The sequence below is a fragment of the Nycticebus coucang genome, chromosome 22 (assembly GCF_027406575.1).
Source record: "Nycticebus coucang isolate mNycCou1 chromosome 22, mNycCou1.pri, whole genome shotgun sequence".
Classification (NCBI taxonomy): Eukaryota; Metazoa; Chordata; class Mammalia; order Primates; family Lorisidae; genus Nycticebus; species Nycticebus coucang.
Window position 1 is genome coordinate 60602539 of NC_069801.1, and position 13715 is coordinate 60616253.

A 13715-nucleotide genomic window follows, 5' to 3' on the forward strand; every position below is an offset into this window, starting at 1 on the left:
GTGCCTATAGTCCCAGCTACTCGGGAGGCTAAGGCAAGAGAAATTGCTTAAGCCCAAGAATTGGAGGTTGCTGTGAGCTGTGATGCTATGGCACTCTACTGAGGGCAATAGCTTGAGGCTCTATCTCCATAAAAGAAAAAAAAAGTGGGTTCTTCGGACAGCTATGTTGTACATTTGAAGAACTTAATATATTTATTTATTTTTCTTGAGATGGTGAGTGCAGGGCAGTGGTATCATGACAGCCCACTACAACCCAAAACTGCAGGGCTCAGGTGATCCTCGCTCAGCTTCCAGTAGCTGGGGCTACTGGTGTGTGCCATGGCCCCTTGTTTTTGTTTTTGTTTTTTCGTTTGTTTTCTTGTTTGCTTGTTTTTGTGGAGATGGGGTCTTGCTATGTTATTCAAGCTGGTCTTTATTTATTAATTTTTTTTTTGAGGCAGTCTTGTTCTGTTGCCCTGGGTAGAGTGCAGTGGCATCATTGTAGCTCACTGCAACCTCAAACTCCTGGACCTCAAGAATCTTCTTGCTGGGACTACACGCACATGACACAATGCCAGGCTAATTTTTCTATTTTTCTTTCTTTTTTTAGAGACAGAGTCTCACTTTATCATCCTCAATAGAGTGCTGTAGTGTCACAGCTTACAGCAACCTCCAACTCCTGGGCTTAGGCAATTCTTTTGCCTCAGCCTCCTGAGTAGCTGGGACTACAGGCGCCCGCCACAATGCTGGGCTATTTTTTGTTGCAGTTTGGCCGGGGCTGGGTTTGAACCGCTACTCTCGGTATATGGGGTTCTGTGCCTTACCCACTGAGCCACAGGCACTGCCCAATTTTTCTATTTTTCTAAGTAGAAATGAGATCTCACTCTTGCTCAGGCTGGTAGGTTTATTATTATTATTATTATTATTATTATTATTCTGAAAGAACTGCATTTTCAGTTACGAGTTGCAGTTTTTATTTTTATTTTTTTTTGTTTGTTTGTTTTGAGACAGAGTCCCACTGTGTCGCCCTGGGTAGAGTGCTGTGGCATCACAGCTCATAGCAACCTCCAACTCCTGGGCTTAAGCGATTCTCTTGTCTCAGCCTCCCAAGTAGCTGGGACTACAGGCCCCGACAACAACTCCCGGCTACTTTTGGTTGTTGGTTTTAATGCGGTTGTCGTTGTTTAGCTGGCCCAAGCCAGTTTGAACCTGCCAGCCTCAGTGCACGTGGCTGGCACCGTAACCACTGTGCTATGGATGCCAAGCCTGAATTGCAGTTTTTTTAGTTTTTTTTCAGTCTTCTCCTCACCTGCACTTCTCAAACTCTTTATGTGCATTAATTAGTAAAAGTTTATATTTTTTTATAAAGATTAATGTTTAGGAAAAGTTCTAGACATTGCCAAACTTGAGTTATTCTTCATACCAGAAAATTTGGAGTATACAGATTTTTGTGTTGTCACATTTCATTTATTTTTCTTTTTTTTTTTGTAGAGACAGAGTCTCACTGTACCACCCTCGGTAGAGTGCCGTGGCCTCACACAGCTCACAGCAACCTCCAACTCTTGGGCTTAAGCAATTCTCTTGCCTCAGCCTCCCAAGTAGCTGGGACTACAGGCGCCCGCCACAACGCCCGGCTATTTTTTGGTTGCAGTTTGGCCGGGGCCGGGTTTGAACCCGCCACCCTCGGTATATGGGGCCGGCGCCTTACCGACTGAGCCACAGGCGCATTTATTTTTCATACCAGAAAGTTTGGACTATATAGATTTTGAGGAAAAAAATTAGTCTTCCCTGGCTTTGAATTTTTTTTTTTTTTTTTTTTGAGATAGTTTCACTTTGTCACTCTCGTTAGAGTGCTATGGCTTCATAGCTCACAGCAACCTCAAACGCTTGGGTTAAGTGCTTCTCTTGCCTCAGCCTCCCAAGTAGCCGGGACTATAGGTGCCCACCACAACACCCAGCTATTTTTAGAGACAAGGTCTCCCTCTCCTCTGGCTCAGGCTGGTCTCGAATTCGTGAGCTCAAGTAATCTGCCTGTCTCGGCCTCCCAGAGTGCTAGGATTATAGGCATGAGCCAGCATGCCTGGCCAGTTTTGAATATTTTATTTTTTTTTCTTTTTGCCTTGTAATCATTATATTAAGGAGACATTCATACATTTGAAGCATTGTTTAAATTCTGATATCCATATTTAAGTATGTGAACATGTGATAAGACTTTTATTTTATTTATTTATTTATTTATTTTTATTTTATTTTTTTTTTTTTTGAGACAGAGTCTCACTTTATCGCCCTCACTAGAGTGCTATGGCGTCACACAGCTCACAGCAACCTCCGGCTTCTGGGCTTAGGCAATTCTCTTGCCTCACCCTCCCAAATAGCTGGGACTACAGGCGTCCGCCACAACACCCAGCTATTTTATGTTGCAGTTTGGCCAGGGCTGGGTTTGAACACACCACCCTCGTTATATGGGGCCGGCGCCCTACTCACTGAGCCACAGGCACCGCCCAAGACTTTTAAACATAACGTTAAAGCTATACATCATAATTTGCTATACTACCAACGTTAAATTACTGTTACTTTGGGGCATAAGTCAAATGGTTTGAAGCTTGTGTCTTACCCAAAGAACATCTTTCTACATTGTACATGCAAATTACTTCACTTTAACTTCTAAGTTACCTAGCTCTGGAGGGGACTATTCAGGGACTCTGTCATGTTTCAAAGACAAAGGGCAAAAAAATAACCATGATTTGTCAAGTTTTATATATATGTGTACATATAAAAGATAGGTAATATATATGAAATACATATGGATGGCACACAGAGGGAATCAATTCTAGTAATGCACGCCCTCACAAAGCAGCATGTTATGTAAACCCTTTCTTTAGAATGGTACCATTTCTACCACCAATAATAGACCGAATTATATATTATGCCATCTTCAACTTCCAGTGAAGGTAAGAGTGAATGTTCTTAACTTTGAAGCTCAAGTCAAAAAGAGAATGTTGGATTCTAATCAGTTAAATGCGTGAATTTGTTAGGGAAAATCGCTTAATTTTCCCTAACACATTAATTGAAACTAGGCACAGGTGAAGGGAATGAAAGGCACTCATTGTGCATAGGACTTGGCATACCAAGGTGGGAACCTGTGTTTATAGAATTCTCAGTCAATGGGCGGCGCCTGTGGCTCAGTGAGCAGGGCGCCGGCCCCATATACCGAGGGTGGCGGGTTCAAGCCCAGCCCCGGCCAAACTGCAACCAAAAAATAGCCGGGCATTGTGGCGGGTGCCTGTAGTCCCAGCTGCTCGGGAGGCTGAGGCAAGAGAATCGCGTAAGCCCAAGAGTTAGAGGTTGCTGTGAGCCGTGTGACGCCACGGCACTCTACTGAGGGTGGTACAGTGAGACTCTGTCTCTACAAAAAAAAAAAAAAAAAAAAGAATTCTCAGTCAAGGTTGGAGAAGGCAACCGGTTTATGGGTTGCTGTGTCCTCAAACTTTTTAAACAGGGGGCCAATTCACTGTCCCTCAGACCGTTGGAGGGCCGGACTATAGTTTAAAAAAAAAAACAACTATGAACAAATTCCTATGCACACTGCACATATCTTATTTTGAAGTAAAAAACAAAACGGGAACAAGTACAATTCACGCCGCCTCATGTGGCCCGTGGGCCTCAGTTTGAGGATGCCTGTTATAGATACTGATAGACTCCCATGGTAAAAATCATTTTCTTGTTTTTCTAGTTTTAATTGCTGATTTGCTGATTTACATACCTGCTGTGGTTTTGTACTGTTATTGTTTAAATGAAATCTCCACTAAGATAAAGGTAAGTTTTAAACAGCTATTTTCTTTATTAGCCTAACTCCTAGCACTCTAGGAGGCCGAGGCGGGTGGACTGCCTGAGCTCAAGACCAGCCTGAGCCAGAGCCAGAGTGAGACCTCATCTCTAAAAAAATAGCTGGCATTGTGGCAGGCGCCTGTAGCCCCAGCTACTTGGGAGGCAGAGGCAAGAGAATTGCTTAACCCCAAGAGTTTGAGGTTGTTGTAAGCTGTGATGCCACAGCACTCTACTGAGGGCAACAAAGTAAGACTCTGTCTCAAAAAAGAAAAAAAGGAGTAATGCTTTTGGCAATAGAAAAAGGAACATTGTTATCTTCTCTGAATTAATTTTCATTTAGAAAAGATCAACTTATCTTCCAGTAATTATTTTAATGCCCTACTATTGTACTAATAAGATACTGAATTATATGTTATATACTGCTGACCTACACACCTTACTGGATTTATTGCTTAATTAGTAAATTTGAATTTTGAGCTGGCTTGTAAGATTTACTAAATTGAAAGGCATTTTTGTTGTTGTTGTTGTTGTTGTTGAGACAGAGTCTCACTTTATGGCCCTCGGTAGAGTGCCGTGGCCTCACACAGCTCACAGCAACCTCCAACTCCTGGGCTTAAGTGATTGTCTTGCCTCAGCCTCTTGAGTGGCTGGGACTACAGGCGCCCGCCACAACACCCGGCTATTGAAAGGTATTTTTAAAGTTTTGTTTTTTTTTTTTTTTTGTTGCCCTCAGTAGAGTGCAGTGGCATCTCAGCTCACAGCAACGTCAAACTCTTGGATCTACGCGATTCTCTTGCCTCAGCCTCCCAAGTAGTTGGGACTATGGGCACCTGCCACAACACCTGGCTATTTCTGGGGGGCGGGGGGGTGTTGCAGTTGTCATTGTTGTTTAGCAGGCCTGGGCCCGGCTCAAACCTGCCAGCCTCAGTATATGTGGCCAGCACCCTACTTACTGAGCTATGGGCCCCAAGCCATTTTAAAAAGTTTCTGTATATTTCCATAGTCATGGTTATCAGATATTGTTTTTGGTCATTTTAGATAGGTTAATCATAAGATTGACTTGTGTATCCAGAAGTACTTTTTCTGACAGATACCTTTTGGTGATTTTAGTGTCACATGAAAACTTCAATGTCTAAAGAATTATTTCATAGGGGGCACCCGTAGCTCAGTGGTCAGGGCGCTGGCCACTTGCACTGGGGCTGGTGGGTTCGAATCTGGCCCAGGCCTGCTAAACAACAACAAAAACTAGCCAGGCGTTGTGGCAGGCACCTGTAGTCCCAGCTACTAGAGAGGCTGAGGCCAGAGAATTGCTTAAGCCCAAGAGTTTGAGGTTGCTGTGAGCTATGATGCCACATCACTCTGCCAACAGTGACAAAGTGACACTCTGTCTCAATTAAAAAAAAAAATAAAGAGTTGTTTTATAAAAATGGAATATTTTAATAAAAAGAAGGTATAGCACTTCAGGAAAAGAGGATCATATGCTGCTGTGTTAAATGAAAATACACTTTTACCCTGTTGAGCTTGAGTAACAGACTGCTTATTTCACAATATTTTTCTTTATAGATTGCTAATGCATTGTGCATATTGCTGTATCCAGGCCTTATTCTTATTGACTATGGACATTTTCAGTATCCTTTACTATTTTTTTTTTTTTTTTTTTTGTGGTTTTTGGCTAGGACTGGGTTTGAACCCACCACCCCAACATATGGGACCGGCGCCCTACTCCTTGAGCAACCGGCGCCGCCCATCCTTTACTATTTAGAAATGACATGAGTTGCCTATTAGGAAATCTAGACTCCATTTATATAATGTCATCATTCAGTAATGTCTCAATTACTAGAGTGCTTACTTATATAAACAAGTAGTATAAAAGCATATAAGTAGTGTAAAAGAGTAGTATAGAGAATCTCTTTAAGTTTTACTTTGAAGGATAAAGTACAGATTTATTAAAAGTACCATTGCTTGTGCACATCTCTTTAGCTTGGAAGCAAAACGTCGGTAACTGATTAGCTATTTCTGGGGAGCCGAGAAAGTGCTAAGTGTGGTTATGTTCTCCTTATTCTAAAAATGTGTAACTTGTCTCTTGCCTTTTGTAAATGTTACCTGACACGGAAAAACAAAAAAAAACTGTTTTATAGTTTTTTGTGTTTTAAAACAAAATATTTAACAGATAGTGGAAGCTTCAGGAAACTGACAATGAATTATTAAAACCTGTATAGCTTTTATGTTTTTTGATACCTGAAACGTTCAAGCAAACAAATTTTAGAGAATTAATTGACTAAAAAATCTGTTTACGTCTTATCCAATATTTCTTCTGATGTACCAAATGTTACTGTTTGTCCTCATCTCTGCTAAGGGGAGGGAGACGTACGCAAGCAGCATGGTGGTTTAGTTAATAGCTTTGCCTTTTGATACCCTTGTGTTTTAGGTACATTAAGACCAGTATGTGCGTGTGTCTGTGCTCATGTGCAGGAGAATTGTTTTACAGCGCTGACTTGTGCACTGGCTGGCCTGGACAGTTTATATTTTCTTTGCAGTATGCCTTCCTTTGTTGTCTGGGGGTAAATGTTTGGCTGCCTGATACTCTTTGCACAGGAGAGGGGTAAGATCTGACTTCTCCGTCTAGGGGTTGTAAGTTAATCTCTTTTTGTCACATGGTACTGACACCCTCCCGCCTGCCCCGCGTCTCTGCAGTTCTGTGGGGTCTTGCAGGGTGGTGCTTGGGTCCTCGGAGTTCACACCATGCCTTTTCCATGCTGGGCCTTATTTGTTATCACTTGTGTCTTCTAGAAATAGGTTGAGATCTTTATGAGAAACCCATGCTCTCACTGTCTTTGTGGCTATGAATTTACACTGCTGAAATTCCTTTTTCTCACTGTATTAAGGGGGTATGGGGGAGGAGAGGAGGTGAACATGAGTGCTTATGATGTTTTCATTAACAGAGTTATTAGTTGCAAACCAAGAGTGTATAAATTTGTGTTATTGACGTACAAGTATAGTATCTCAGTGAGTTTTTAAAAAAACTGTTGTAGTATTATTTTCTTCTTTAGATTTTGGCCTGCTGTCGCAGTAACACTGTGAAGTAACTCAACAGAAACAAAGCTGTGTTCTAACTATTTAGCATTCCTTTGAACCCAAACAAATCAGCTCTAACACATGAGAGGTTGTTAGATTTCATGTTTGTTTATCATTTCAGTACTTTCAATTTTTATTTGGAAATAACTTTCATTGTTTATATCATCTTAAAATCGCATACAAAGTATGCTATATAAAATGCAAGATCTTCGTCTTTTAATTGTCAAGACAATTTCCTTGACGCAGGAACAGGTACAATTCCGTGAGCCTTGGCCTTGCTCTGTGGGGTGTTCTCGGAGTGTCTTGCGACTGGGACCTGCTAGGCTCACTGGCATTTTGCTTAGCCTTAAATTACAAACAGATGGAACTCTATCACTCCTTGCCATTTTTTTGCTTTTTACTTGGCAAGTGTTTTAAAAAAGACCTCAAAGGAAAGGGGTGAGTGACTTTTAATCACCATAATTTAAAAATTTACTTTAGCTAACTTTTTGGCATACTGACTTGGAAGAAGGTGAACTTCCACTTTGCCTTTTGGTGACTTCTTATAGATGTGTTGGCCATGGGTGAGTGGGAAGAGAAAGATTAAGTCATATTCTGTATTCTTTTATTTTCCATTTTCCTAACTAGAGAAATGCTTTGATCAGTTTTCACTTACAGGAGGTGATGGGTTGTTGGAGCACTGCTGTAGGACCTCGTCACTGTCAGGCTTAGTCCATCATATACGTGTTAGAAAGATACCCCCATTTGATATTTTTCTTCATGACCACATTCCCTTATTCCCTTAGGAATGGCGTCTAAGCTACATGTTAATTGGGATGATGATAGCAGTCTTTCTGAGGAAGTACACATCTTAACAGTTGTGAATTTAACTCTGTCTTAAACCTATACTGGTAACATAGATTTAGGGGTTACCAGTTTAAACGTTTGCATTCATTATATAGAATAAGACTCAGATTGGTTTTTCTGAACTATTAACTTTTCCCTATCTTACCACCTGCCTTGTTTTGTTCTAGGTCTGTGTTGCTATTTAAGCTGGTTTGTACTGTTGTGGCTTCCTTCATTCTCTGCTGGCTGCCATTTTTTACAGAAAGGGAACAAACCTTGCAGGTTCTGAGAAGACTTTTCCCAGTTGATCGTGGATTATTTGAGGCATGTTTAAACCTTTCCGTGACTATTCCTTCCTGTAGAAGACACACACAAGAGGCCAGCCATGGTGCCTCAGGCCTGTAATCCCAGGGCTTTGGGAGGCTGAGGGGGGAGGGTTGCTTGAGGCCAGGAGTTCAAGACCAGCCTGGGAAAAATAGTGAGACCCTGTTTTTAAAAATAAAAATTAAAGAATCAGTCAGGTATGGTGGTGCATGCCTGCAGTCTCCGAAACTCAGGAGGCTGAGGTGGGAGGATCATTTGAGCCCAGGATTAAGGGCTGCAAGTGAGCTATGATGATGCCACTGCATCCAGCCTGGATGACAGAGTGAGACCCTGTCTCAAGGAGGCACACAAGGAATATGAGCTTCGGCCACTTTCCTCCTGTAATTGTTATCTATTTATTTATTTTAGAGGGCAGGGTCTTGCCATGTTGCAAGTTGTACTTGCACTACAGCCTTGAACTCCTGGGCTCAAGTGATTCTCCTGCCTCAGCCTCCTGAGTAGCTGGGACGGCAGGCACAGGCACCTTGCTGTTTGTTTGATCTACTGGACAACACCTAGCTCAGCTGGCATTTTCTAGTACATGACATCAAATAGGTAATACTTATGCTGTCATCAGATCCATAATTCAGTTATACATTTTCCTGATGAAATAAGGTCCATACTGAAACATAGTACGAGAAGTTGCAGCTACAGTGTTAACAGCTCTGTGATTTTTTGGTTTATATGGTCTTTTTAAGTCTTAGGAAATTATTTGTTCAACTAATAATCATGTTTGCTTCAGAAAGATCTCATAATTCCTTATGAGATATATAACCTTCACTCATAGTAATTTTTAATGAGAATCTTTCATTTAAAGCCAGTTTAATCATTCTTGTTAAACTTTAATTACATGAATAATTTGATCACTTAGATTTAGTAATTAAATTAAACAAACCATTTTTCTGAAACAAAAAGGCTTTAATAAAGTTAGAGGCAACATATTTATAGATAATTTGCTTTTGAATAACATTTCTTTTAAAAAGAATTAGAAAAGTATGCATATCTTTCTAATTTTTATGTAAGTTTTTAAAGACTATCTTTGAGTGGATTATAGAAGATGAAATAGGGCGGTGCCTGTGGCTCAGTCGGTAAGGCGCCGGCCCCATATACCGAGGGTGGCGGGTTCAAACCCGGCCCCGGCCAAACTGCAACCAAGAAATAGCCGGGCATTGTGGTGGGCGCCTGTAGTCCCAGCTACTCTGGCGGCTGAGGCAAGAGAATCGCTTCAGCCCAGGAGTTGGAGGTTGCTGTGAGCTGTGTGAGGCCACGGCACTCTACCGAGGGCCATAAAGTGAGACCCTGTCTCTACCAAAAAAAAAAAAAAAGATGAAACAAGCATTTCAAAGACTAAAAAAGAGTTGGTGTTGTGAGGGAATGGGAGTGTCTGCTACTAACAAATAATCGCTGTTACCACCACTGCGTATTAGACGGCAGACATTTCCACATGATTTTATTGGATCCTTACAGTAGCTCTGAGGTAGCTGCTGTCCCCACTTTACAGACACGAAATCTGAGGTCAGAGAGTCACATAACTAGTACCCGACATGCTGTGACTTGAACTTTGGAAACTGCGCTCCTGACCTCTTCACCAAACAGTTGTAACCTGTAACCAACCCCAGTCCAAAGAGTTCATTCTCCATGGAAGCTGCTAGGTTGTCTCTCCCTACCTTCCATTTTGGAAGTGGTATTTGTCATGATGCTGAACATCAGCCTCAGACACTCTCGGCGGTATTTCCAGTTTCTTCCACTTGCTTGTTGCCCTCAGAATCTGAATAGCATTCTCCTTGATTGAGCTGAGGAAAGGGTGGTGCAGTGGTCGGTGGCAGCTCATTCCACTGCTGCTACGCCCGCCCGCACAGCTGTGCACCAAGCAGCCACGCAGAGGACGAGTTTGACCAGCATGAGCACTGCACTTGCAGTTTGACTTTGGAAGTGACCCTGGCGTAACTGCTAATGTCTTTAAACGTCTCGATTTCTTAGCAGTTACTTCTTGTCATTGCTCTAAACTCAGGTGTGTGTGATAAAAATGCATCTAATGTAATATATATTTTATAAATTAGGGAAAAAAAGATTTCTTAGAAAAATTTCCAAAGATAAGCAACGTTAGTTATTTAGGAATGATGTACTGCTCTTTGAAAGATATAAAGTGTTTCTTGGGAATGTCTAGATTATGGGCAATGATTTAGATCAGCTTGCATGCCAAAAAAAAAAAGGAAAAATGCTTGAGAGAATGCTTGAGTATATGTTTATTTCTTGAAGGATTTAATCTACTTTTTATAATTGTAAATAAAAGTTTTATATATCTCAAAGGTTTATTAGAGATTATGATAGGCCATACTTTGTGGGTTTTATATTTCTTTTACTAGAATGTAAAAGTAACAAATCTCTTTTAAGGATAAAGTAGCCAATATTTGGTGTAGCCTCAGTGTCTTTCTGAAGATTAAGGATATTTTGCCACATCACGTCCAGATAATAATCAGGTAAGAGACACAACGTTTGTATGTTGTATTTTATAAGCTACTCTCTGCAAGTACAATGGTAGTATTTCATTTATCTTGCATAATCAGGGAATGAAGTATTTTTTTTTGCCTGGGGCTGGGCTTGAACCCACCACCTCCAAGATATGGGGCAGGCACCCTACTCCTTTGAGCCACAGGCGCCACCCCAGGAATGAAGTATTTTTATTAGTACATTTTCCTCATAACTTAAACAGATGTACAATAAAACTCTTTTCTTTGAATTGTTTTACCTGGAAGTTTTTCTCTTCCTAAGCGGAGAGTACGCTACTCCTAATTTAACACTGTTAACATTATCTTGGAGTCATGACTTTCATTGGAGCGTCAGTCCAGGTCCATCAGAGAAGTAGACATTGTGTAGTGTGTGCGCGTCTGCATATGAATTTATAAGGAATTGGCTTATGCAATTGGCCAGTTGGCCAGGCCAACTGGAAATCTACCGCACTGATGGGAAGGGGTATCTAAGGTGAAGAAAGAGTAATTCAGACCCAGATGCCTTTAGGGAAGACCTAAGCCCTCTTTTTAAAAGGCTTCCAACTGATTAAATTGGGCCCCTCAAGACATTCTACCCTTTTTTTTTTTTTTAGGAGATAAGAGTCTTACTTTGTCGCCCTTAGTAGAGAGCCATGGCATCGTACCTCACAGCAACCTTGAACTCTAGGCTCAAGTGATCCTCTTGTCTCAGCCTCCCTAGTAGTTGGGACTATAGGCACCCCCCACAATGTCCAGCTGTTTTTAGAGATGAGTCTCGCTCTTGCTCAGGCAATCCACCCACCTCGGCCTCCCAGACTGCTGGGATTACAGGCGTGAGCCACTGCCCCCAGCCTGACAGTGAACCTTCTGATTAACTTAAAATCAACTAAATAGGGACTTTACATTTGCAAAATCCTTCACTGCAGCATCCACATTTAGTGTTAACTAACTGAGAGGCCGTGCTGCCTTAGTCTTCCTTTTGGGAGAATGTATTCCTTGTAGCCCACACTAACCAGAAGCATATGGAAAGGGAAGGAATTCTTGGGACTTTAGTTCAGCCTAGAAGACTAAACGAGTGGAAAAATCAGTTCTGTATTAGGTTGTTTTCAGGGCTTTCAGGGGCTGTTTGCTGTGGTACTATATGGCTCCACAGCTCTCTTGGGCCTGTCTGTGTTATCTAGTTTTTTTCCCTCATTACCTATCAGCTGTCTTTAGGAGAAGCTCTAGTAGCTTCCCGCTCCTTTTCCAACTTTCTAATTCATCATGAATTTAAAAATCAGATCATTAAACCAGGTGCGGTGGCTCACGCCTGTAATCTCAGCTACCTGGGAGGCTGAGGCAAGAGGATCACTTGAGCCCAACAGTTTGAGTTTGCTGTGAGCTAGGATGGTGCCACAGCACGCTAGCTAAGACGACAGAGTGACTCTGTCTCAAAAACAAAAAACCAGATAATCAGCTTTTGTGAAATGAAGGCTGGCTTAGACTCTTTTGTGAGTAAAGTTCGTGAATATTTATGTTACAAATATAACTTTGTCTCATACCTCATTAACACAAGTGTTTGATGATTGACCTTCAACCGCACACCATATATTTCTATACATGATGTTAAATACTAAAATAACAGAAGCAATATTTAGTATTATGATGTTTTGTTCTATGTTATATAATCACCTATTAAAGTATATATGTATTTCAGTGTATAGATTTTATACAAATGTTATTTAGTCTTAATTTAAATTTAATAAATAAAAGTAAACTTTAATTTGAAATCAAACTAAATAAACAATGTGATCCTTATATTTGAAAAAATGTTTTAGTTAATATAGTAGAACCTCCATATTTGGCCACCTCCTTAAGCTGACTGGACATGCACCTGTGTACGTATTGGTACAGTAAGCCCACTTCCTCACGTTGACCATCTCTGGACGTGCACCACGTGTACAGATCAGAACAGTACAGTACTTTCTTATATTGACATCTCCGTATGTTGACCAGGTTGTCACAGTCCTTCAGGTGGTCAACTTACAGAGGTTCTACTACATTTATATCTCTACAAAGAAAATAATTTTATTATTATTATTTTTTAGCTTTTGTTTTACATTTTTGAGTCTCCTTCCTGCATGCATAAAATTAACACTTCAGCCCTCTCCCAGAGGATTCAAACTTACTCTGGTAAGATTCCATTACTTTAGATTCTTAATTCTTGCTACAACTGGTCTTTTAAAAATGTTCTTTTCTGTGCAGGATAATTGCATTGGGAAATGAGACATTCATTTATTTGACAAACATTTGTTGAATACCTCCCATACTTAGATGCTGTGTTGGACATTAGTCTAAGCACAAATGTTAACCTCCTTTCAGTTTAATTCAACAATTATTTAATTGGTTTTATATTAGCTGATGAGGGAATGCAAAGAAGAAAACAGTGGCAAAAAACATGCTTAAATAATTATGCTATAAAGCAGATGGTATTACGTTCTGTCAGAGATGAATGGAGTTCTAAGGTGGTGTGGGAAAGGGAGATATTATCTTGGGAGAAGATTTTAGACAAATGTAGCTGTTTAGAGCAAGTGGGATTTGATCCAAGTTCTGAAACTGGGCTAAATTTGGAACAGGAGGTTATATAGCAGGAGAGAAATTCAAGACCAGAGGAAGTTGAAGGTACAGAGGAGGGAAAGGACAGGGAATATCTGGGAACAGCTATTAAACAATAAAATTCGTGTGATTTTCTTGTGTGTGTTCAGCATCAGAGAGAAATTGTGAGAGATAAAGGTCAAAAACGACCAGACTGTAGAAGACCCTGAATGTCTGGCTGGAAAGGTTTGGAGTTTGATTTGTGTGCAGGAAGGACCTCAATAGATTTTTGAGAAAGGGAGCAGGCAAATGTGTTTTAGGAAGATGACTTATGTCAGTTTGAACATGGATTGGGTATATTTTCTGTAGTTCAGGATTTTTCTGAGTGGATTTACAAATACCTCCTGGTTGTATTTCTATGGTGTTTAAAGTTTTATTGCTGTGTGCTATGGTCTATAAACTGACATTTAAAAAATACTTTCTAAAACATGAAGAAAATTTTGTTTATGAAAACAGTTAAGTCCTAGTGGACTTACAAGATGACAACATTTTAGAAACTAGGGTTCCAATTGTGGAACTGCT

General features: G+C 40.7%; 1 protein-coding gene across 2 annotated transcripts in view; it reads left to right on the plus strand.

Moving 5' to 3' along the window:
* ALG6 (ALG6 alpha-1,3-glucosyltransferase) overlaps positions 1-13715 on the plus strand; it is a 55445-nt gene that overhangs the window by 18017 nt on the left and 23713 nt on the right. For both annotated transcript variants that reach the window (XM_053576749.1, XM_053576748.1), the window contains exons 6-11: positions 3713-3795; positions 5371-5435; positions 7135-7320; positions 7896-8031; positions 10465-10550; positions 12647-12731. In XM_053576749.1, coding sequence (XP_053432724.1) covers positions 3713-3795; positions 5371-5435; positions 7135-7320; positions 7896-8031; positions 10465-10550; positions 12647-12731 — 641 coding nt within the window. The remainder of the gene's footprint in view (positions 1-3712; positions 3796-5370; positions 5436-7134; positions 7321-7895; positions 8032-10464; positions 10551-12646; positions 12732-13715) is intronic.